Source organism: Silene latifolia, chromosome 11 (assembly GCF_048544455.1).
Source record: "Silene latifolia isolate original U9 population chromosome 11, ASM4854445v1, whole genome shotgun sequence".
Taxonomy (NCBI): domain Eukaryota; kingdom Viridiplantae; phylum Streptophyta; class Magnoliopsida; order Caryophyllales; family Caryophyllaceae; genus Silene; species Silene latifolia.
Window position 1 is genome coordinate 8,115,325 of NC_133536.1, and position 26,187 is coordinate 8,141,511.

Here is a 26,187-nt window from a genome sequence, read left to right on the forward strand (position 1 = left end):
GCTTTGCAATTGCTGGATGCAACATGCAACAATGCAAGACTAAAATAGTTAAAAAAATCTAGTATAAATGTGGACCCAAGTCTCACGCGAGATTCACTTTATGATTTCATACTTTCATTCATACCTATTTTTATAATAATTAGTCTAGTGGAAGACGGGTCGGAGTAAATGACGGGTAATGCCACTCACAAAAACGGATAGGGGGACAAGGTGGAAGCATCCTCATGTGGCCATGTGCTTCCCTCTCTCCTCTATTTGGGTCATTTGTGAGAGAAAATGGTATCCGTCACTCCAAAGTGACAGATACGTGCCGTCACAGATGAGATTTTGTATTTTTATAAACTCTCGCATAATTTTAGCCTTAAATATCTTAGAAAAATTCCCACCACGTTGATTTCAATGAGTTGGCCAACTGAACCCCAGTGACCTAAATAGGAATAACAAAGAAAAAGCGCATAAGGGAAATGAAATAAAGACGTCAAAACTGTCAATCTGTCATAATCATACCTATCCCCACTTATTTAAATACAGTATTAATTTATAATTCAAACAAATCCGTATACAATTCAATAACAATGTACACCAAAACTAGTACAGAGTACTACTTAATAATTATCGAACATAAGTTATTTGTACGAAGTAATAGGGAAGACATAATATCACTCCGAAATTACTAATGTCACTCATGTTTGTGAGAAATAGTGACATGTCTTTAAAGATTCGCAAATTTTTATTTAAGACGGGCTAATTCCCGTCTGAAATAAGACGGACCAAATATAGTCATTTTACGATAAAATGTTACTATTTTCTAATAAAATGTTACCATCATTTCTAGGGTAAAAAGTAATAACTTTAATTATAATATTTTGTCATTAAATGGTTACATTCAATTAGAAAAATGGTGATATTTAGTTCGTCTTATTTCAAACCGTCTAAAGCAAGATTTATTAAGGGGGCGTTTGTTTCGTCCATGGGTATGAGTTTAGAATCAGGAATCATACCTGAGTGGTATGGGGTTGGAACTTGATTCTTCATACCATGCGTTTGTTTCAATTCTGAGCGGCATGAGTTTGAAATTCAATTAAAAGTTAAAATCAGTAAAATAAAATATTTTAAATCAAAATTTTTAGTATTATTTAATAATTAAAATAAAAATTTAATCAAATAAGTATATGGAAGATTTGATTTACATTTTGTCATAATTTTTATTTCACATTTTGCTTATTTTAATTTGATTCTCATGGGTATCAATCTTATACACACCTCCTCCTTATGTATGAGGAATCCATACCTCATATGTTTGAGATATGAGTATAAAACCCTCACATTTGCCTATACCTCATACCTTTTTTTTTCAAGTGAACGAAATAACCCTTAAAAATTTTTTATATAGGGAAGGTATTCCAAATTTCCAATAACAATGTACACCAAAATTAGTACGGAGTAAATAAAGTCGACAAATCCACCAAACTGTATTTACACCTGTCTAATACAGTTTGACAGTCGTATAAAGGATTTTGCTAATGCATTTAATCATTTTTAAAACACAAACAAAACGACGTCGTATAAACCATTAACCACTGTACTAAGAAACCAACGAATACATTTATTTCCCTTTTTTCCCACTAAAAAAAACACACAGTCTCTCTACTCCGTATTACACACGCCCTACTTTCTCTCTCTCTTTTACTTTTCAAAACCATCTTCCGCCCACACTACACTACTCTATGTCTTCTACTATCACGCCGCCGCCGGAAACCTCGCCGTTAATTCCGGCCGACAACGCCACCGTCCTCTCTCCGCCGTCTACCGGCCTCCCCGCTACTGTAACTCCGCCGTCAAACATTGCGCCGGCCGTCTCCTCCGCCGTATCACCGCCGCCGCCGGCGTCCAGTGGCATGTCGCCGGCTACAGTGACGGCATTGGTGGTTGGAATTGGACTTGGAGGGTTAATTGTGTTGATTGGCGTGGGTGTTTTCGTCTTTTTCTATAAACGGAGGCAAAAGAAGAAGAAGTTGTTGTTGCTTTCTGATGATATTCCTAAATGTATGTTCTTTTTAATGGATTTATTACTCGCTCCGTCTTAATCATTTGTTTACTTTTTAATTAGTTGTCACGAAGTTTATTACTACTCCTTCCGTCTCAATTATTTGTTTTATTTTAATGAAAAGTAAATAAATGAATGAGACGGAGTTTGTTGCTATTTAAGTTAATGTTAATATTTAATTAATGCAGTAGTGGTTCATGGTTGTAAACTTGTAAATGGTGGATTTTTGTGGTTTGGTGAATTTGTGAACTTTTGTCGTCATGTATATATTTACCTAATTAATTGGATGCATTATGATTTGTGATGATTAATGATTGATTAGGTTAGCCTAGTCGTTTTTTTACGCTTTTAATTCCCTTTTAATCGGAGGTAAATAAATGAATGAGACGGAGGGAGTATTATTTATTTGGTTTATTATGTTGCTATTTAAGTTGATATTGATTTGATATATAATTAATGCAGTAGTGTTTCATGGTTGTATATGGTGGGTTTTTGTGGTTTATCGAATTTGTGAACTTTTGTTGTTTTGTGGATTGTTTATGTACTTAATTAATTGAATGCATTCTGATTTGTGAATTGTAATGAGGAATTAGTTATATTTAGCAATCATTTGTTTAACTTTGATTAAAATACCTCACAAGGTAAACAAATGATTGTGACGGAGGGAGTATATAGTGTGTAATGTAGTTTAATGTTGAAGGGATCTAAGGGGTTTAAGTGAGAACAATGCTGCATTTTCTATATGGTTTTTGGGACAATTAGTATTTGTGTTAGACCGGTGTATGGATACTACGAAATGGTAGTTAATATGATTATCGGATTAGTATTTGTGTTAGATGAGAGTCATGAGACCGTTGTGTTTCTGGGAGATTACAGTTTTGATTTGTGAGTTAGAGTGTGTGTAGTGGGAGATTAGAGATAACATGGATATAGGATTATAGGGGATCATTAGTCGATCTTCAGTGGAAGGAATTAGAGTTCGTTGTAAGATGTTATTCAAGATATTACTGCAACTTGTGTGAAGGTGATAGAGAGTGGAAGGTGGACTTGATTATTGAGGCAGTCTGTCAGACAATGTGGGACAATGTGGGAAACTGGAAATGAGACATTGGGGACGTTTGTTAATGAATGCTTGATGCAGTTCAGGAATGTCGTAAGACTCGAAACCTGTAAGATGTGTTAGAGAAGATTTTTCTGGATTTTTACTAGGAAGGAAAGTGGGATATTTTTTTTGACTGTGTGATGGCGTTTGTGTAGATTGGATCTGATTCTTTGAATCTTTGGGCACAATTATTGATGAAATGAAATGAGATTTTAGCCTTTGAGGCGATGGGTTTTTGACATGAACAAAGAGTAAAATTTTTGGCATGCGATTCTGATAATTGTCCTATCTTAATTGCGATACTTTATCAGTCTATTCATCTAGAAATGGCTCATTAAACTGGCCGTGCTTCTTTTTTATTGTGAAGTAACAGTCACTCGATGCAGTTCTCTATGCAACTTTCATTTTGGGTTATTCATCAACAATCTTTGTGTAGCTAACACAAGCTTAGGGCTGCGTAGATCCGACCTCCTTACCTCGCAATTTGCAGCAGTGGGTTAATGTTGTTGTAATGGTCCGCATTGATGTCCCCATTTCAACCATACAGTCAAGATTGAACATAAAGTAGTTTCTTGTGCTATATGATTTTTTTTTGTCATAAAAAAAAGAAATTGTCATGAGTTTCCAGTTTATTACTATGCCCTATTGCGTAGACATTTGGTTATGAGAGCTGATGAAGTTGCTTTCTTTTAGATGACCCTTCCGCTGGAAAAGCGCACCAACGGCAGCGCCATCACCAACCTAATCCTGATCCTCCACCTGGAGCATTGCCAAACGGACAGCCAACCCCACAACAAGGTTCTGGCGCACAAATACCTCAATCAAGTGGTAGCGTGGGATCGGAGCAATCACACCCATCACAATCCATTGGTCTTTCATTGCCCTTTCCTAGTGGGACGTTTACTTATGAAGAACTAGCACTGGCAACTGACAACTTCTCAAGCATCAATCTTCTTGGTCAAGGTGGTTTTGGTTATGTCCACAAAGGAGTTTTACCTAATGGCAAAGAGATTGCAGTCAAACAGTTAAAAACTGGCAGCGTTCAGGGAGAGCGTGAATTTCATGCTGAGGTGGACACGATCAGTCGTGTCCATCACAGACATCTTGTGTCACTTGTTGGATATTGCACTTCGGGAGATGAGAGGTTGCTTGTATATGAGTTCATTTCAAACAAGACTTTGGAGTATCATTTGCATGGTAAATCTTTTTTGGGTTGCAATTGTTCTTCATACACTGGTCTAACATATATTCCATTAGTATGGATCCTGCAACTGACATTAGTTTTGCATTATACCTCCGGGGACTGGTGAAACGTGTTGGCAGGTGTTTAGAAGCAATTACTGTTGCACATGCATGTAATTTTTGAATTAATCCCGCAAGAAGCCAGAGTTAAATAAGAATTTTGGTTTCTATATGCCCGTTGAGATGTTTTTGGGTCAACATCTTCTCATATTAAGAGTCAAAATTTTAATCTCTCTGAATCCAACCCTGTGTTTCTTTTGGAGACTGTAAATAGTTTCAGTCATTGGTCTAATTTGGGCTACAGTTAGAAAATTCTGCATGATCAGTGCATACTCGTCGCTGTTGAGAGTAGGTTGGGACATCTCTTTTGCCTCTCCTCATTGATACAGATCTAATTTAGGAGCTGCTTTGCCTTGGTCAATGCATATACCAAACTTGTAGCTTTGCTCAAGTCATAACAGTTGGTTCTTCAATAATCAATACCATTTGCAGTTTAGACATTTAACATTCTCTCCTTTTTTATGGACTTGTGTTCTGTGTTGCTCCTATATGTAATATGTTTGTTTAATTGAATGTGTATAGGTGAAGGAAGGCCACCCATGACCTGGGCTACAAGGCTGAAAATTGCTTTAGGGGCTGCTAAGGGACTGGCATATCTTCATGAGGACTGTGAGTTGTCAATTGCCATTTTCCGTTTCTACGCCAAAGCATTTGAAAAGCTGTTGACTAATCGCTGGTTAATGTGCAGGTCAACCCAAAATCATACACCGAGATATCAAGGCTGCTAATATTCTTATCGATGACGAGTTTGAAGCAAAGGTAAACATTGAATCAAACATTTAGCTAATTGATTAGTTACAAGAGTGTTTCTTTCAGGACCTTTTATAGTTTTATTGTGATGTGTCATTGATTGAATCTGCTTGCTAAATTTAACTAATTGATAAGCTATAAAAGTGTTTATTTAATGTGTCATTGACTATGTAAATTTAATCTTATTTCCCAGGTTGCTGACTTTGGGCTTGCTAAGTTCTCTTTTGACACGGACACTCACGTGTCTACCAGAGTTATGGGAACTTTTGGGTAAAGCTCTAGATCTTTATGTGTAAAATTCTTTGCTAACGTCAGTATCTAATTTCTATTGGGATGGCGTGCAGTTACCTGGCACCTGAGTATGCCTCAAGTGGGAAATTGACAGAGAAATCAGATGTCTTTTCCTTTGGGGTTGTACTTTTGGAACTGATAACAGGGCGTAGACCTGTTGACAAAGCTCGGCCTTTCATGGATGATAGCATGGTTGAATGGGTGAGGATGCCGTTTCTCAAGTATTTAACTATTTCTCAGTCATGTGTTTTGGAACAATTAATGAGCCTTGGAATGTAATGATGGAATGTAATGAATTCCCCCAATGAATGATGTCCTTAAAAACCACAATTCTGTACCTCCCTAGAATGTATATGATCCGGGAGGTCCCTTTTCATTGCACTATGCATGTTTTGATCATTCAGTTAATACATCAAGTAAATGTGGAACATAGGGATGATCTCTGGTTCATTGTTCTTTTTGAAATGTTATGATTTTATTGTTAAATTTGTACGTTTTGGTGTCAGTTAGGGTTTTAGTGTAAGTATGTTTTGAGATTTTCCTTTTAAATCTAGGTTATTTTTGCTCTATTTGGGTCAGACTTCTTATAAGTTGGTAATCTTTTTTCTCAATGAAAGCCAAAGTAACTTTATTTTTTCACTCTGGTGTGAATAAGCGGTCTGTGAACAAAATTCTTGACATAATTTTCATTATGGTTCAACCTGGAAAAACCACCTTCACTAAATCACCACAAGGGTAAGACCATGCACATACGACCCCCTATCCAGTCCAATGGTTTGGATTATTTGTTGTATTGCAGTATTCTAGACTCCTGGTAATGCTTAGTTGCTGTTAGAAGAAACTCGGGCCTCTCTTTCATAATTAAACTATTTTACCTGAAGAAAGCTCATTGGTTTTCCTTTTTTTTTTTTTTTTTCTCTTTCCGGTTAACTTGCAGGCGAGGCCGTTGCTCATGCAAGCTTTAGAAGGTGGAAGCTTCAGCGATCTGGTTGACCATAGACTGGAGGAGTATGATTCCTCTGAGATGGCTCAAATGGTTGCTTGTGCTGCGGTATGTGTTCGTAGCTCTGCAAGGCGCCGACCACAATTGAGCCAGGTGAATATCTGGGCAAAGAAATATATTCTCCCTCCATCCTGTTTATATTCTGTTTAACTGAGAACTCTCTAAAAACAATGATATGAAAACATCGATTATTCATGATAAATTTTGTTTGAACATATTTAGTGACTCTACATGCACATATTTGCCTATATGGTGAAATTAGTGGTCAGAGTTGACGTCTGTTGACCACCAAAGTCAGATGAGAGGAATTTATTTCAAATGAAGGTAGTATATGATTCTAGGGAGTCAAGTTTATCGAAGGCAGTCCTATGCGCTCAAACTTGGGTTTTGTTGTCTGTGACAACAGGTAGTACGAGCATTGGAAGGGAACTTGTCCGCTGATGATCTTTTAAAAGAAATAGCTCCAGATAACAGAACATTCCACGGTAGCTCAGACTACGACTCAAGCCTGCAATACAAGGAAAACTTAAAGAAGTTCAGGAAGCTAGCCTTGGAAAGCCAAGAGCAGAGCACGGGCGAGTACAGTGTGTTCACAGGTGAACATGATCTACCGCCATCAACCTCAAGTACTGAAAATCAGCGTGATACTCAAGAGGCGGATACCAACAAGTCTAACACGACGGGTGCTACAGGTGTCGTTGAAATTCGTGTGGAATGACAAAGTTAACCCTGATTCTAAGCTTCATTCTTTCAAACAAATACGTTTTTCTCGAGGTAGTATCTATATTAATTAGAGGATTAGGTGTATAAAGAAGGGTTTTTGTTAAATAGGGCAAATGTCCTTGTATATGTTTGGATACATCAGTTTGGTACTAACATAGTAATTTGGGGTATTTATTTCCCTTTCCACATTTAACTATTGGGTAGTTAATGGTTTGACTTTTGAGTATTTTCCATTTTGTTTGTTTGGATGGAGTAATTTGATGAGAAGTAAATTGGATTTTCTTCCCTTAACAGCTTTGAGCTCTTTATCTTGGCTGATACATATTCCGCGATAATTATTGTGTCAGACTATTGTATATTCACTCAGTGGAATCATACCGTTTAATTGAAATACTACTCGTATGTATTCAACAAATGGTATGATTTCCGTGAATGGAAGGGAGTAGTGTACAATAATTTTTCTATATACAGAGTATCAAATACCTCATTTGTAGATAGTAATATGCATACGGAGTAGTATTTAACCTATGAAGATGTAATTGTAACGGTAAAATATCTAATTAGCGTGGGCATTTGTAGTCTAATCTGCGATACTTTGCTGTGGTTAAGTGGCAATTAGGTCACTTAGGTCGGTTACGAGTCGGGTTAAATCGGCTTGAGTCGTGTCGTATTAGTCAGGCTTCAATGGGTCAATATCGAGATAAGGTCAGTTTAGAGTCATGTCGTGTCAACATCGGCCTTGGTTTTCACTAGGACATAGGTCCAATTGTCTAATCGAGTTTGGTTGTATCAGTTGGCATTATCAGGCACATTATTTTTTGACATATATTTTAACATATATTTCAAGTTCCTAATAATTTCATGTCCAACAATTCTCTGGCACATTTATTTAATTTTAAATTAAAACAATTAAAAATAAATGTTAATTTAGTTTTATTTTGACTATTAATAAGTTAATTTATTATCGGATTAAATCAATGTTAGGTTATAAGTCCATGACTTCCTTGTTCTTTAGAGTTGAATGAAGCTGACTAAACTAAATTGAGCTGAAATGAATTGAAAATTGCCGAGATTAATCAATTAGTAGATTATACAACCAGTTGTATACGGTTGTATGGTGTAGAATCCGAAATGTGATCTTAAAGTTTTGAAACTTTGTTAAAAAGAATCGAAATTTATCTTTAAAGTTTTTGAAATCACACACTCAAACATAAAAAAAATAACTTTTACAAAACTCAATAAAATTGCACATAAGCTCGGATTAATGTATAGGGTTGTACAATGCTTATTATACAACTGGTTGTATAGTAATATTTGTGGAGATTAATAGACCTGAACAAAAGTGAGCTTAATTGAGCTGCACTGAATTGAATTTGGCTGAAATTAAGCCGAAAAGTACAGGACGTAATGAGTCATCTCGGCTCAGATCCGATTTGAACATAAGATGAGATAAAAAAATGAGATGAGATTCAGGATAATAAGTAAAACACAAATTCTCAAAACATCTCCAAATAACAATCAATCCCTTGTACATTTCCCCCAAAATTGCCCCTTTTACAAACCCTAATAAATCAATCACAAAAATGGAAGCAACAAAAGAAGACATGTCCCTTCTCGACAAAATCACACCACCAAAACTCGAAGACGCCGGCCTCGAAGATTGCGCCTTACCCCTCCACTCAATCCACGAAGCCTTCCTCAAAGCCGCCTCCGCCGTCGCCGGAGGCTCACGCGCCAACGAAGACGACGACTCGCCACCGCACGATGATCTGATTGAGATAACTCCTGAGTTGGACCCGCCTTCTGGCCCGTGCACCGCCGGGAAAGGCGGCGCGTGGGATGCGAGTGGTGATCTGGTGGTTGGAGAGAGGAATGATGAAGATGATGATGTTAAGAAGGGTGATGTGGTGGTTATTGGCGGCGGTGGTGATGACGGAGAGAGGGGTGGTTGTGTTGATGAGATTAAGGATTTGGGGATTAAGGAGACGGAAAATGGCGGCGGCGACGACGACGACGGAGATGACGAGGATAAGAAGAAGCCTACTTTAATTGAGGGCTTTTTTTTCAATCCTTAGATTTTTTTTTCTTTAGGCCGTGTTGATTAGGGTCGGGTTTAGGTTTGGGTTCGAGTTTTGATCATTTGAAGTTATGTTCGTGTTCGGGTTAGACAAGCCGGGTTAGGTTGTTTTGTGTTTAGTTGTGTTATTTGTTACTTGCGACTTGCAAGTTTTGTGACCGTGTAATGCACAATCGTAATTTGTATCTATATGAATAATACGATGTTGCGACTGTTGTTTTTATATGGTTTAGTAAACCGGTTAAGCGTTAATGAGCCGGTTTCACATAACCGTCTCAAACCGTCTCATCTACTTTGTTATTCCGTAGATATAATCAATCAGCGAATATAACACAAGAAGTTTTTGTAATATGTCGGATGGAAGTGTCGTTCAATCCGTCAAATATTGTACTGTCATATGCGACTTGCTTAGACACGCAAAATTGAACAACTGCGGAAAGTCTCTAAATCGGCCATGATGATGGCTTCGTAGATTCGAAGTGTATGAGTAATGGTTAACAAACAGTTAACCGTGGTGTTAAATTTAAACATGTAGTAGCATTACGGTTAGATGATAGATCAAGCCGGTCATTTGCGTAGCTTGTTTCGAGCATTAAAAGGCTAGGCGGCGAGTAAGTTCTTCGTCGCCTCCAGAACTGCAGAGGTCTTCAAATCCCATGTACTCATTATGCTTGATCTTGTGAATCATGTCAACTATACCTTCTCCACCTGAGGAAAACGAAGAGCGGAGCTAAGATTTTTACCAAAACTTAAAATCGAGTAGGAAAGCCTTACATTTAAGGAAGTATGAAGTTACCAAGTAAAATAGCACTCGCAAATATGATGGTTGACAGAATGAAGACGATCAGGGATGCTCTTCCCGCTCTTGCTATCCATTTTTTCACCACGTATTGGCCCACAATCGAAGCGACTATAGCTATTACAGTCAGGTAAGTAGCTACAGACACCAGGCAACCGGTTAGACGATTCACTTTCTTCTGGCAAACTAAGTATGAATTTGATTTGAGAGTGAGTTCTTTAGTGAACGAACTCAGAAACTTTATAATAAAAATAAAATTTAAAAAAAAAAAAACTCAAAAATTTCATTATAATGCTCCAAAACTATAAAACTGGTGGTAATACATCGGATGTATAATCCACTTACTGCACTTACCATAGGGTACTGGGAATCGGTCAAGGAGGTAATATTCAATCGCGCAGATAGAAGCAGAGAAGGTCATTACAAAGGTTGCTGTGGCACTTGATACCTTCAAGTAAACAACCGTCAGCAGGAGCAACGAGTACGAACCATATGTATCTCTGATATCTGAATGTTGCAGAATAATTATACCTGAGGAATGATGCCCATCTCTAAAAACATGGGTCCCAAAAGAAAGCCGCCACCAAGACCGAGTAATCCACCAAGGGTACCAGCCAACAACGAGACCAACGCGCAGAAAATAAGCTGTGGGGTTCTCACTTCCCAATCTTCTGTGTCTTCCATCAAGTTATCTGCGACTCTTCTCCTCCGAATCAATTTAATTGCTTGGTATAATGTAACTCCAACAGCCACCGGAATCTGATTTCAGACATTGAATCAATGCCAAATTTTCGAGGTATATATATCAACTTATTAAACATTAAAAAAAAACAGCAGGATTCTTACTTGTAACAAGTTCAGCACCCAGAATGCTAGTGAACAGGTGTCTGTGAAATCCTGTTGCAATATCAGTTATACAAACGGTCGCTGTTAATTTCACATTTTCGAGGTAATGTCGTTATAGTACAATCATTATCGGAGTCATAGGAGATAACCTTGACGATTTGTATGGCCAGAAATGTAAGCCATACTGTGACAAGTATCCATAATTGCTTCCAGTTCACATTTTCAGCTAAAGAAACCTTGTGTGGCTCACTTGGACCTCCAAGTAATGACCTGTTAATTTCACCGCCACTACTTTCACCACCACCACCTGATTTTACATGTTGAGCCGACTCCTGGAATAGTTCGAAATAAGAAACTTATGAGACTAGAAACTCGAAAAAACCTCACAAAATATCAAGGATATTCTCTCACAGTGTCTTTCTCGAACTTTTTCGTTTTTAAGGTGTACCTCGTTTTTCAAAAACTTTGACCGATAATAATTCCGTGTTACGTGTTCGAAAAACGGTAATTTTTTTTTCCAAACCAGTTATCTCGTCAAGACCTTAAATTTGAAAAAACAATTCACCGCTTTTTGAACTCGTATCCTGTAGTTATGGTTGGTCAAAGTTTTTTTAACGAATAAATTTTGACCGACCATAATTCCCGACTACGAGTTGAGACGCCGGTGAATTCTTTTTCAAACCGAAGACCTCTTAAAGACGTTCAATTTGAAAAAAAAGTTTATTGTATTCTGAATTTGTAGTCCTGAGTTATTGACGGTCAAAGTTTTTTTTGCAAGAAAAGAGGGTATATCTTAGAAAATGAAAAAGTTACAGGGGTACACGAGAGAATATCCCAAATATCAAAGGGAAAGATGACAGTAGTTCGGAAGATGTTATAAGTTATAACCTTCTTCTTTATGGTTTCCTTCTTCCACATTTCTACACCTTTGAAAAACGACCTCGTCGAGGTGCCTAATCAAAACAAATATACCATCAGTAAGGCTGTACCTGTCAATATGACCAGGTTAATAAGAAAAGGGCAGCCCGATACACGATGGCGTCCCCGCTAGGCGAGGGTCCAGAGAAGGGTCCCACCACAACGGTGTAAAGGCTTGCCACTTTGGCAAGAGGCCGCTCCAAGGACTTGAACCCGTGACCTCACGGTCACAAAGCAATACCTTTACCAGTGCGCCAAGGCTCCCTTTCGACCAGGTTAACAAGGAAAGAAAAAAATTACCTAGGAATGCTATTATCAGCAAGATTGTAACCATCCAGTTGGCGAAAATGACATTCAAAGTGACTCCGATACTGATCCCAAGTAGTAGCATTGGCTGAACAATAAGAGCCAAGTCATAATCTATAATCGGACGATTAAGTGTTGGGTGCCTTTGTCTGAGATTGAAACAAGCTGTCGCGGCTGATAACCCCATGATCATGCCTGTCCATATATAGGTTTTACCATAAGAAATCATGAAAAAGCAATCAAATAGACATGTTTTCTAACCAAGGTTTTCCGAAACAATATTTGTGGGTTGAATCAACACAAGGGTAAGACTGCGTATAGACGTGGAGCCAAAACTCGAAGGTTGAGGGGCAAGGGGGAGACGATGGGGGATGATTTCACTACAAGAAAACACGATAAGGGCGACTAAAGAAGGCGACTGCATTCACAGTCGCCAATTTGGCGACAGAAAAAAAAAAGCGGGCGACCGAAAACAGTCGCCAATTATCCTTGTGAAATAAAGTCGGGGGACTGTCCCGGCTAGCTACCCCTAACTTCGTTATTAGCCATGTAAATATGACCCTCTTGCATGTTAAGGACACGAGCCTTTAAGGTATTGGGGTAATGTTGATGTGAATGACTTACATATATAGAGATTGATAAATGAAAAGTACGACATGAAAACATACATACATTTCGAGATGGCAGCAGAAGATTTAGCATCGAAGCCAATGACCAAAGTAAGCATAGGAACAAAAATTCCGCCAGCTCCAACACCTCCAGCACTCCCAAATGCAGCTCCGAAAAATGCTATTAATGAACCTACTATTATTGTCCATCCAATCTTCAGCTCCTGTTATAATAGGAATAATTATGGTTTTGGTTGAGATGGTTCATCTATCAAACACAACGTATTAATTAAACTTAAGGGGGTCGGGACTCTATCCAGCCTTTGTAAGATTCGCTACTAGCTATATTATTACTCACCGGCCAAACGTGTGTGAAGAGTTAAGAACGATTAACACCTAAGAGGGGGAGGGGGTGAATTAGGTGTACCTTTTAAAAATTTTATTCTTAACTTAGTTAATTAACTACTTTAAGCTAAGAATAAAGAAGTACAAGACTTGAGAAACTTAATTGAAGGTAAGTTCACAAGAAGGTACAGCAGTTCTATGTCACGGTATAGGTGACTGTGACACAGAACTTGATTAGGTACATGCGAGAAATAGCAAAGTGGAAGAACGTAAAAGTAAATGAACAAACAAACGACATTTAAAAAATTGGTTCAGCCTCTACTCCGAGGCCTACGTCCAACCGTTATTTTATTGCTTGTTTAGAAATTTACTCAAACTTACTAAACCCCTTACAATGAAAATAACTCGCCAACCTACTCCGGTTGCACTCAAACTTAAAGCTACTCCGCTTCAAGAGTTTATGGGTTCTATCTCAAGGTGTTACAGAATCTTGAATCTCAAGAGTTCACTTAAATGAACATGGAGATTACAATGAAGATCTAACACGAGAATCATGGAACAAACTCATCATGTCACAGTACAGCGAACTGATACTTGGAGGTTTTACAGCTTTTTCGAAAAACAGTTTTGAAGACTTAAAATCAGAAAAACGTTTTGCAAATGCTTGAAGAACAAAGCTTTCAATGCATAAATGATTTGCAAGGTTTTTACAATAAATGCTTTGGAAGTCTTAAGAAATAAATGTGACTAAGACACTCTATTTATAGTGGATTTAAGTCTTAGGTAAGTACACTTTGAAAGATTAAATCCAATATTAAAATGATAGCTTTGAGTGATGGTAAGTGTTAGACTTGTAGGCTTGGGGCTTAAGAAATCAGAAAACTTAAGCTTCTACACTCAACATGTGACAATTTACCGAAATGGCAAAAAGCCTTTCTTACTTTAGAAGTTTGACAAGTCTTCTTTGCCATTTTGGTAAAAGGTGTTTGCACAAATCTAGAGGCTTAGTCAAGTGGGCTTGTAACTCCAAAATTTCAGATTGTTTTCAAGTTTCTGAAAATTCAAATGTTTAAGGTTTAAAGTTTGCAAAGTTTTGACACTTAAAAACATTTGGACGAAAACTCCTCCGTATGATAGTACCAGAAACCACGGTACAGCGTACCGTTGCATGGTTTTGCTATTACTTGACTAAAATGAGAATGTTACACTTACTCTTACATATATCGACTATGGCTGTGGAAAGTATCATTGTCTTGACTTCCTTGATTGGCTTGATCATCTTGAATCATTGTTGAAAGTCCATTTGATTGCTTCATTCACTAATTGTTTCAACTAAGAGCAAACAATCAAATAACAAGGGGACTTGGCATCATCAATCTAATGTGTTCTAACAAATTCCCCCTTTGATGATGACAAGTCCATACATGTGTGATATTCCCCCTTAGCCCATGGTTAGTCGGTCTTTGGTCAATTTCAACATAAACATAATTAATAAACATGATCAAGGTATTCGAAAGGTGCAACATGCTTGGCCAAAGTAAAACATCTAATCATGGAAGCTAAGACATAATTAAGGTGAACGTTAGCCTAAGAGTTAGAAGATCACACATAGCATAATTTAAACTACTTCCCCCTCTTGACATCGTCAAAGGAGGAGAAAACATGTCCAAAAGGCAAGCAACACGATTAAAACACACGCAAATAGTTCAAGCAAGATAAAAACAAACAACCGAAGGTGCAAGAGAGTGTCTTAAAACGAAACAAAGAGCCAAAGTTCAAGAGGAGAGACGGGTTAAAGAGGTATGGGTTTAGGAGGCATTCTGAAGACGTTCAAGGAGATCTTCATTCATGGTGCGAAGATCACCAACTTCATCCCTCAACTTGCCCTGTTCTTTGACCAACCGGTTCACAATCCCAAGGAGCTCATCCAACTTTGCAAGGACCACACCCATTTCAACGGTAGAACCCACTGTAGAACCCGACTGATTCTTCCTTTCCAATTTGCCATTCTTAATTTCCAAGTTCATCCGAGAAAGGAGACCCGGTGTCATCTCATCACTTAATTTCTCAATAGCAGGGCTTCCCTTCAATACTAACCCTTCCCTCATAAAAATTATCGAGAGCCACATACCATAAGGAACCACGGCATTTTTGTCAAAGTTCCCATTTTGGAACTCAGTGGACATCTCAAGAATGCGGTGAAACATGAGGCGAGGAAGGTTAATGGGTTTATGCTTGACGATGTGATGAATCAGAAGCATGTCAAGGAGAGAACATCTCCCTCGGCTATTGTTGGAAGGGACAAGATTACGAAAAACCAGATTGAAGATGAACCGGATGGGGGCGGTTAATTCAAAGGCATATATGTTGGTAGGGCCATCATCATCATGAGGTCGAAGGACCTTCATGACCTGGTTAGAGGTAACCTCATCAATTTCACCCCAATCTCGTTTGGGGAAGGAGGTAAGCCCGACATCACAAATATCCAAGTGAGCGGCAAGTTGGTCGATGGTTAAGACAAAGGGTTTCTGATTTATAAAAGCTGAGAGAGTTCCAGATTCAACATCTACCTTGACCGTTGCATAGAATTGGATGACTTCAGACAAATACATGGGACTATATTTGTCCAACAGATTCACCCAACCCTGTGCATACATAGCCTCTTTGAAGTATTTAAAAGCAGGAGAGGTGTCATACCAAGATTTTTTATAACGTCTTCCACTGTGGAAGCAACAAATCAGTGTACCGTGACAAAGCTTGAAGATCTCCTCCGGGAGATCGAGAGAATTAAGATGGTTGAAGATGTCATTCTTGAATGATTCGGCAAAGGGAGCAATGACAAGATCCATGCATGTGTTGAGAGGAACCTTCTCCTCAATGATCTCATTTTCATCAATGCTCGGCAAATCCCGATGATAACGAGCCCTTTTGGTTGCTTTGGTTTTTGACCCGGATCCCCTTTTTCTTTGAGTAACCTTGGGTTTTGGAGGGGATGCCTCCGGGGTCACATCCTCGTCATCATCACCAAATATTTCAAGCATCTTTCTCTTGGACCGGGTTCGTGATGCAGGTTTTGAGAACAATGGGTCAAGCCCATCATCAAACACCATTGTGGTATCATCACGATCTTCAACATCAACAACTTCATAATCGATTTTTTCAGCATTGGAACCGATTTCCCTTTCAACAGTGGAGGCCTCCGTTGCATCACTCTCACTCCTCTTATCCTTCTCTAAAGTTTCACTCACCAAATCTTTCAATAGTACATCATCATCATTCTTTTCAACAACATCTTTCTCATCGTCACTCTTCTCCTTCTTTTTTTTTTCTTTTGAATCCCCTTGATTTTCTTTTGATTTTTCCTCACTTTCCTTTTCTTTTTCCTCTAATTTTTCTTCACTTTCTTTTGATTTTTCCTCACTTTCTTTTGATTTCTCTGATTTTTCCTCACTTTCTTTTTCTTTGTTTCCCTCTTTTGATTTCTCTCCTTCAAGTTCCCCCTCTTTCATCTCACTTGAGTGATTTCCCTTTTCACTTGTTTCGACAACATCACTTGATTTTTCAATATCTTCATTCTTTTTGGTTCCCTTAGAACCGGAGTCTTCTTCATCGGTGTTAATGTCCACCTCAGCATCTAATTGGAGAGAAATAGGAGGATTCCTACTTCTTCCTCCTCTGCCACGACCACCGCCCCTTTTGGCGGTTGTCTTCTTTCGTGCAACGGTTGGTTTGGCAGTGGCAGAGGTGATTTCATTTGGTTTGGCAGCGGTTTTGGGAGCCATCTTTTTGGCAATGAATTTTGGATTAAATGTATCTCTGAGTTGAAGAACTTCTTTTGAAAATCTTGGAGGCATTTTAAGAAAGTGGAAGGGGAAATGGTTTTGACGGTTTTTTGGAAACCGAAAAAGGTGAGGGTGGTTGTTTATTTAGTGGGTAATAGGGTGTGTTTAGTGGAAACATGAAAGTAAATGAGGGGATGGTGTAGTTATTCTAGGTGAGGGACGGTTGAGTGTTGATAATGTGAGGCTAGGGTGTAGGTTTTTAGGAGTGATGGGACATAAAGTGATTTTGGAAGCTCAATGTAAAAACAACTCAAGTGCACTCATACGGTTGTCAGTCACATTTGTTCGATATTTGCATGCATCTACCATATTAGCTAATATTTAATTACATGTAATTCCTCCCTCTAATCAATCATTGGAAAACGTAATTTTAATTTAGCGGTATGTCACCTAATAAACCAATTTCCGACCGAAGTCTTTCGAATTGTTCTCTTTCTAACGGTTTTGTAAGAATGTCCGCAATTTGATTTTCCGTTTTACAAAAGCTTAGACAAATATGACCTTTCTCAACTTGATCACGTAGAAAATGATGTCGTATGTCGATGTGTTTAGTTCGTGAGTGTTGTATAGGATTCTTTGATATATTAATTGCACTAGTGTTGTCACAAAAAATAGGGGTAGTCTCGAAAGTAAGGCCATAATCATGCAATTGTTGACGTACCCAAAGAATTTGTGCACAACATAGAGCGGCACTCACATATTCGCTTTCGGCCGTGGACAATGCAACGGTGTTTTGTTTCTTCGAAGCCCATGAAATGAGACATGGTCCTAGGAAAGTAGCAATGCCCGAAGTGCTTTTCCTATCCAATGTATCACCGGCATAGTCCGCATCCGAAAAACCTACAAGATCAAGTTCGTAGTGAGTTGGGTACCAAAGGTATAGCCCTTGTGTTCCAATCAAATACCTAAAAATCCGTTTGACGGCTTTGAAATGAGATTCTTTAGGATTTGATTGGAAACGGGCACAAGCACACACACTAAATTGTATGTCGGGTCGACTAGCGGTTAAGTAAAGTAAGGAACCGATCATACCTCGATATACCTTTTCACTAATGCTCTTACCGTTTTCGTCTTTGTCAAGCTTGACTTTAGACACCATTGGTGTAGGCATAGGATTAGAATTAGTCAACCCAAACTTACTTAACATTTCCTTTAAGTACTTTTGTTGGTGAATCATCGTTCCATTCTCACCTTGTTTGATTTGAAGACCAAGAAAGAATCCAAGTTCTCCCATCATACTCATTTCAAATTCCGAAGTCATCAAATCAGAAAAGTACTTATAAAGAACTGTGTTAGTTGCACCAAAAATAATGTCATCGACATATACTTGCACAAGCAACGATTCATTTCCTTGTGACTTGATAAACAACGTTTTATCCACGGACCCACGTATGAAACCATTTTCCAACAGAAATTTTGAAAGCCTATCATACCAAGCCCTAGGAGCCTGTTTTAAACCATAGAGTGCTTTATCTAGTTTAAAAACGTGGTTGGGAAACTCGTTGTTTATAAAGCCCGGAGGTTGTTCAACAAACACTTCTTCATCAAGGTATCCATTTAAAAATGCGTTTTTGACATCCATTTGAAAAAGCTTTATACCTTGAAAAGACGCAAAAGCTACAAGCATTCGTATGGCTTCAAGCCTAGCTACCGGTGCAAAGGTTTCATCGTAATCAATTCCTTCTTGTTGGTTAAAACCTTGCACCACTAGTCTAGCTTTATTCCTTACGATTTCTCCAACATCATCTAGCTTATTGCGAAAGACCCACCGTGTACCAATTACAGTACGTTGGGAGGGCCTAGGGACAAGATGCCATACCTTGTTCCTTTCAAATTGCTCCAATTCCTCTTGCATTGCAATCATCCAGCATTCATCAGTCAAGGCCTCTTTGTGACATGGTCAGTTCGATTTTTGAGATGAAGGCATTGTGTGCACAGAAATTTTGAAGCGATGATCTGGTTTTTATTCCGAGGTTAGGTCTTTGGTTAAGTTTGATAAGGGATGTGAGCTTTGGTGTTTCCATTTCTTGGGGATAAGTGAGTTAGAAGATTCGGGTTGTTAAATGCAATAAAGAGGGGGATTGTTGCATGAGAAATGTTTGAAGGAGGTGATTGTGGTTCGTTTATGATTAGGTTGGGCTGTTCTTCACCATCCTTGTTCCCCCTGGATGAGGTAGCATCATCTTGTGTAGGAGGACGATTAGTTCCCCTAAATTTTGTGCATCCTCTCATGCAAATGCGGTGGTTCCAACTGTTGCTCGGCCTTCTTCTACCACTTGATCCATTTCATGTCGTATCATACCAATCTCAAAATCATCATCATATTCATCATCCTCATCATCAACCTGTGTGTTTGACACAAAAAGACTAGATTCGTCAAATATTACATGAACGCTTTCTTCCATTTTCATGGTCCTTTTGTTATAAACTTTATAGGCTTTACTATGATCGGAATAACCAACAAAAACTCCTTCATCACTACGAGCATCAAATTTGCCAAGGTTGTCTTTTCCATTATTGTGCACAAAGCATTTACTACCAAAGCATTTTAAGTGTGAAAGATTAGGTTTTCTTCCTCGTAGTAGTTCATAGGGAGTTTTCTCAATGATTTTTCTAATCATGACACGGTTGTAAATATAACAAGATGTGTTTACGGCTTCGGCCCAAAAATTCTTAGGAACCTTAGAGCTAATGAGCATGGTCCTAGCCATATTTTCAAGAGTTCGATTCATTCGTTCCACAACCCCATTTTGTTGTGGGGTTCTTGCGGCCGAAAAGTTGTGACTAACACCATACTCATTACAATAAGACTCAAATGACGAGTTCTCAAATTCGGTTCCATGGTCGGATCTTAATGAGACAAGTTTATAACCAAATTTGTTTTGAACCTTTTTGACCCAAATTAAGAACTCATCAAATGTTTGATCCTTAGAACTTAAAAAGAGAAGCCAAACAAATCTTGTGAAGTCATCTACGATGACACAAATAAAGCGACTTCCACCTCTACTCACAACTCGCATGGGTCCACATAGGTCAATATGAATGAGTTCAAGAGGTAGGGAAGTACTAACAACCTTTTTGGATTTAAAGGAGCACTTAACTTGTTTTCCTTTAACACAATCATCGCAAAGTGATTTGAATTCGAATTTAATGTTAGGAATGCCGTCAACTAGATCAAGTCTCTTGAGGGTGTTAAGGGTCTTAGCATTTACATGACCAAGTCGTTTGTGCCAAAGCCAAGGGTCGTTCTTTTGAACACTCATGCATGATAATGATTGACCCGACAATGCATACAAATTAGTCATGTAGACATCTTTGACACGTTTACCTTCAAGTATGAGTTCTCTAGTTTTTCCATTGATGATTCTACATTCACTAGCAAGAAATTCAACAATATTACCTCGATCACAAAGTTGTGAAATGCTCAAGAGATTGTGTTTCAAACCTTTGACAAGCAACACTTTGTCCACGCATAATGACTTTGACTTACCAACTTTTCCAATACCAATGATTTCACCTTTCTTGTTGTCGCCAAAAGTCACCATGCCACCATCGTAGGCTTCTAGCGAGAGGAATTGGTTTTCATCTCCCGTCATGTGACGAGAGCATCCACTGTCTAAGTACCAATTGTCTGCTTTGCCCCTCACTAATGCCTATAAGAAATCAAACATTTAGTTTAGGAACCCAAACAAGTTTGGGCTCCTTCTTGACAACGACCTCTTTGACTTTCTCTTTCTTTATCCACACTTGTTTAGCATTCTTAGTGTTTCTTTCTAAGTCACGGACTCTTTTGTCACAACCATTGAACTCATGACCTGTTTTGCCACAATAGTTACAAATGATGTACTCGGGAAGACCAGCATACTTTCTTCTTCGGAAGTCAGTTTGACTTGGATCCTGGTTTCGAGTGCAACAGTGTGTGCTACTGTTGCATTTGAAACCAAGTCCAGCATTCTTTGCAAATTTTTCATATTCTTGTGATTGTTTTAAGAGAAACTCCAAAACATTCTGACTTCCTTCCCATTTTAAGTAGAACATCTTAGCCTCATCTAGCTCTTTAGTTAATGTTTCGATTTTAGCAAGATGATTAAGATTCAATTTACCTAAATTGTCGAAAGCTTGTTTTGCAAGTCTTGCTTCGTCACTAAGTAACATCCCAATTTGTTCCAATTGTTTATTATCCCTTTGACATAATTTGAGGTCAGCTAGAAGAGTGTCACGTTCCTTAGTTAAAGAAGACACTAATTTCGTGAGAGTATCTACTTCTTTTCTCGAATCAGATGCCACAAGAGAGACCTGTGGCATGAGTCTTCAGCCTTTTTTATCATCTCAATTTGAGCAAGAAGGTCATCATTTGTTTTTTGAGCTCGTTCTAAGGCACTTTTGACATGACTAGACTCATCATTTAACATTTCAGCGATTTTAACAAGATCATCCTTTTCGTTGTTACGAGTAGCTAAGTCAATCAAAAGTTGGTCACGTTCTAGTGTTAGTGATGACACATTTCCTTTGTTAGAACTTGATGCAACAGTGCAGGGATCTGTTGCATTGGTTTCATCGATTTTGTTGACTAAGAACAAATTTTGTTTTCGAAGCTTTTTGATTTCTTTTTCAAGACTCAACATGGAACTAGGTTGATCATTCTCATTTAGACTTTCTTTTAGGACTACATTTTCCTCAGCTATGTCCTCAATTTCGATTTGCATAGCTTCCAATTTATTAGTTTGGACACGACATTTATCTATGAATTGATCAAGGAGGAGACAAACTTTGTCTTTAGAGAAAGATCGAACCTTTTTCTTGAGCTTAATTACCTCATGGTCTGAATCGGAGTCTGAATCTGTGGAGTGAGCCATAAGACACTTGATGTCTTCTTTCTTTGATGATTTGGAAGCACTTTTTGAGGAACTAGACGAGATGCTAAGTTTGGCGTCTAATTCATCCTCAAGGACATCGTCCTCTTCAGAATCAGACATGCCCCAAATAGCAGTCATTACCTTGTTTTTGTAATCACGTTTTGCAAAGTCACGTTTTTCCTTAGATTTGATATCGTTCCACTTTGGGCATTCTTTGATTTGGTGACCTTTGTCACCACATTTAAAGCAACCAACAGTGGAGTTAGATCTTCTTTTAGGAAAACGGCGTTTACTAGAGTTGTTGCTATACCTTTGAGAGTTTCGACCATTTATCATGCCAACAATGTTTTTAGTGAACATTGCAAACTCATCATCTTCATCCTCCTCATCACTTGAGAGAGCATTAAGAGCGAGTCCTTTCCCTTTAGAGCTTTCACTAGAACGCTTCATGAGAGTTAACTCATGAGCCATAAGTGAGCCCATAAGTTCATCAAGGGTGAGCAATGAAAGGTCCTTAGCTTCCTCAATAGCCGTAACCTTCGGTTGCCACTTTTCAGTTAGGCTACGAAGGATTTTACGGACTAAATCCTCGGATTGAAAACCCCTACCTAAACTCTTAAGGTCATTGACAATACTAGAAAAACGTGAAGACAAACTATTAATTGACTCATCTCGTTCCATATTGAACATCTCATATTGTTGCATGAGAAGATCAATACGATATTTTTTGACTTGTGACGTTCCCTCATAGGCAAGGTTTAGGGTGTCCCAAATCTCTTTGGCCGAAGCACATCCAGATATACGATTAATCTCTTGGTCACCGATTCCATATTGAAGAATGGACATGGCCTTAGAGTTTTTCTCGATTTTCTTATAGTCGGCCTCAACATACTTATCCTCACTTTTCAAAGAACTAGTGCCATCAGCATTAGTCACTTCGATTTTGAGGGGACCCTTTTGAATGATTAACCAACATTCATAGTCCGCACTTTTGACATAATGCTCCATGCGATGTTTCCACCAGGCATAGTTTTCTCTCCTCATTGATAAAGATCTAATTTACAAGCTGCTTTGCCTTGGTCAATGCATATACCAAACTTGTAGCTTTGCTCAAGTCATAACAGTTGGTTCTTCAATAATCAATACCATTTGCAGTTTAGACATTAAACATTCTCTCCTTTTTTATGGACTTATGTTCACTGTTGCTCCTATATGTAATATGTTTGTTTAATTGAATGTGTATAGGTGAAGGAAGGCCACCCATGACCTGGGCTACAAGGCTGAGAATTGCACTAGGTGCTGCTAAGGGACTGGCATATCTTCACGAGGACTGTGAGTTGTCAATTACCATTTTCTGTTTCCATACCAAAGCATTTGAAAAGCTGTTGACTGATGGCTGGTAAATGTGCAGGTCAGCCCAAAATCATACACCGCGATATCAAGGCTGCTAATATTCTTATCGATGACGAGTTTGAAGCAAAGGTAAACAAAACATTTAGCTAATCAATAAGTTATAAGAGTGTTTCTTTCAGGAACTTCAATTGTGATGTTATGTTCACCTCGTGACCCTCAAGACTATTTTTTTATATAGATTCATACTTAATGACTATGTAAATTTAATGTGTCATTGATTGAATGTGCTTTATTCTCCAGGTTGCTGACTTTGGGCTTGCGAAGTTCTCTTTTGACACGGACACTCACGTCTCAACCAGAGTTATGGGAACTTTTGGGTAAAGCTCTACTGCTCTAGATCTTTATGTGTAAATTTTTTTGCTAACGTCAGTATCTAATTTTTATTGGGGTGACATGCAGTTACCTGGCACCTGAGTATGCCTCAAGCGGGAAATTGACAGAGAAATCAGATGTCTTTTCCTTTGGGGTTGTACTTTTGGAACTGATCACAGGGCGTAGACCTGTTGACAAAGCTCGGCCTTTCATGGATGATAGCATGGTTGAATGGGTGAGCATGCCATTTCTCAAGTATTTAACTATTTCTTAGTCATGTTTTGGAACAATTAATGAGCCTTGAAATCTGATGAATTCCCCCAATGGATGATATCCTTAAAAACCAGAATTCTGTACTCCCTAGAATGTATATGATCTGGGAGTTCTCTTTTCATTGCGCTATGCATGTTTTGATCATTCAGTTAATATATTGAGTAAATGTGGAACATAAGGATGATCTTTGGTTCATCGTGTATTTTGAAATGTTATGATTTTATTGTTAAACTTGTACGTTTAGGTGTCAGTTAGGGTTTTAGTGCAAGGATATGTTTTGATATTTTCCTTTTAAATGTAAGTTAATTTTGTTCTATTTGGGTCAAAAGTCACTATATTTTTTCACTGAAAATATAGTGACTATTTTCAATGAAAGTCAAAAGTCACTATATTTTTTCACTCGGGTGGGAATAAGCGGTCTGTAAACAAAATTCTTGACATAGTTTTCATTATGGTTCACCCTGGAAAAACCACCTTCACTAAATCACCACAAGGGTAAGTCTATGTACGTACGACCCGCTATCGAGCCCAATGGTTGGAATTGTTCCTCTGTTGCAGCTATTCTAGACTCCTGGTAATGCGTAATTGCTGTTGGAAGAAACTCAGGCCATTCTTTCATAGTTAACTATTTTACCTGAAGAAAGCTCATTGAGGTTTTCTTATTCTTTTCTGTTAACTTGCAGGCGAGGCCGTTGCTCATGCAAGCTTTAGAAGGTGGAAGCTTCAACGATCTGGTTGACCATAGACTGGAGGATTATGATTCCTCTGAGATGGCTCAAATGGTTGCTTGTGCTGCTGTATGTGTTCGTAGCTCTGCAAGGCGCCGACCACAATTGAGCCAGGTGAATTTCTGGGCAAAGATATATATTCTCCCTCCATCCTGTTTATTCATGATAAATTTTGTTACATATTTAGTGACTCTAAATACATGCACATATTTGCCTATATGATGAAATTAGTGGTCAGAGTTGACGTCTGTTGACCACCAAAGTCAGATGAGAGGAATTAATTTCAAATGAAGGTAGTATATGATTCTAGGGAGTCAAGTTTATCGAAGGCAGTCCTATGCGCTCAAACTTGGGTTTTGTTGTCTGTGGCAACAGGTAGTACGAGCATTGGAAGGGAACTTGTCCGCTGAGGATCTTCTAAAAGAAATTGCACCAGATAACAGAACATTCCACGGTAGCTCAGACTACGACTCAAGCCTGCAATACAAGGAAAACTTAAAGAAGTTCAGGAAGCTAGCCTTGGAAAGCCAAGAGCAGAGCACGGGTGAGTACAGTGTGTTCACAGGTGAACATGATCTACCGCCATCAACCTCAAGTACTGAAAATCAGCGTGATACTCAAGAGACGGAGACCAACAAATCTAACACGACGGGTGCTACAGGTGTCGTTGAAATTCGTGTGGAATGACAAAGTTAACCCTGATTCGAAGCTTTCATTCTTTCAAACAAATACGTTTTTTCTCGAGGTAGTATCTATATTAATTAGAGGATTAGGTGTATAAAGAAGGGTTTTTGTTAAATAGGGCAAATGTCCTTGTATATGTTTGGATACATCAGTTTGGTACTAACATAGTAATTTGGGGTATTTATTTCCCTTTCCACATTTAACTATTGGGGTAGTTAATGGGTTTGAGTATTTTCCGTTTTGTTTGTTTGGATGGAGGGATTTGATGACAAGTAAATTCCATTTTCTTCCCTTAACAGCTTTGAGCCCTTTATCTTGACTGATACATATTCCGCAATAATTATTGTGTTAGACTATTGTATATTCACTCAGTGGAATCATACCGTTTAATTGAAATATTACTCGCATGTATTCAACAAATGGTATGATTTTCGTGAATGGAAGGGAGTAGTGTACAATAAATTTTCTATATACAGAGTATCAAATACCTCATTTGTTGATACTTGATAGTAGTATGTATACGGAGTAGTATTTAACCTATGAAGATGTAATTGTAACGGTACAATATCTAATTAGCGTGGGCATTTGTAGTCTAATCTGCGATACTTTGTTGTGGTTAAGTGGCAATTAGGTCACTTAGGTCGGTTACGAGTCGGGTTAAATCGGCTTGAGTCGTGTCGTATTAGTCAGGCTTCAACGGGTCAATATCGAGATAAGGTCAGTTTAGAGTCATGTCGTGTCAACATCGGCCTTGGTTTTCACTAGGACATAGGTCCAATTGTCTAATCGAGTTTGGTTGTATCAGTTGGCATTATCAGGCACATTATTTTTTTGACATACGTATATTTTAACATATATTTCAAGTTCCTAATAATTTCATGTCCAACAATTCTATGGCACATTTATTTAATTTTAAATTAAAACAATTAAAAATAAATGTTAATTTAGTTTTATTTTGACTA

At 38.3% G+C, this 26,187-nt stretch overlaps 3 protein-coding genes across 4 annotated transcripts; 2 read left to right on the top strand and 1 right to left on the bottom strand.

Moving 5' to 3' along the window:
* The first annotated feature begins 1,617 nt into the window (after positions 1-1,617).
* Positions 1,618-25,423, top strand: LOC141610905 (proline-rich receptor-like protein kinase PERK15). Of its 2 annotated transcripts, none has more exons than XM_074429216.1 (8): positions 1,618-2,046; positions 3,843-4,346; positions 23,061-23,147; positions 23,227-23,297; positions 23,469-23,545; positions 23,628-23,775; positions 24,497-24,655; positions 24,917-25,423. In XM_074429216.1, the coding sequence occupies exons 1-8, from the start codon at positions 1,728-1,730 to the stop codon at positions 25,226-25,228; spliced, it is 1,677 nt and encodes a 558-aa protein (XP_074285317.1). In that variant the 5' UTR covers positions 1,618-1,727; the 3' UTR covers positions 25,229-25,423. The 2 variants fall into 2 exon arrangements, with proteins under 2 accessions (XP_074285317.1, XP_074285316.1); XM_074429215.1 differs by lacking the exons at positions 23,061-23,147; positions 23,227-23,297; positions 23,469-23,545; ... (1 more) ...; positions 24,497-24,655; positions 24,917-25,423 and adding exons at positions 4,974-5,060; positions 5,140-5,210; positions 5,395-5,471; ... (1 more) ...; positions 6,430-6,588; positions 6,902-7,411 and having other exon boundaries at positions 1,620-2,046.
* LOC141610906 (uncharacterized) lies at positions 8,624-9,518 on the top strand. The gene has a single exon (XM_074429217.1). It carries the CDS (start codon positions 8,802-8,804, stop codon positions 9,291-9,293), a length of 492 nt encoding a protein of 163 aa, XP_074285318.1. The 5' UTR covers positions 8,624-8,801; the 3' UTR covers positions 9,294-9,518.
* LOC141612537 (sulfite exporter TauE/SafE family protein 3-like) lies at positions 9,729-14,287 on the bottom strand. The gene is made up of 10 exons (XM_074431352.1): positions 14,258-14,287; positions 12,837-12,996; positions 12,159-12,359; positions 11,829-11,893; positions 11,090-11,272; positions 10,941-10,991; positions 10,626-10,853; positions 10,449-10,542; positions 10,092-10,232; positions 9,729-10,003 (listed from the first exon to the last, which is right to left on the bottom strand). The coding sequence occupies exons 1-10, from the start codon at positions 14,285-14,287 to the stop codon at positions 9,888-9,890; spliced, it is 1,269 nt and encodes a 422-aa protein (XP_074287453.1). The 3' UTR covers positions 9,729-9,887.
* Positions 25,424-26,187: the final 764 nt, after the last annotated feature.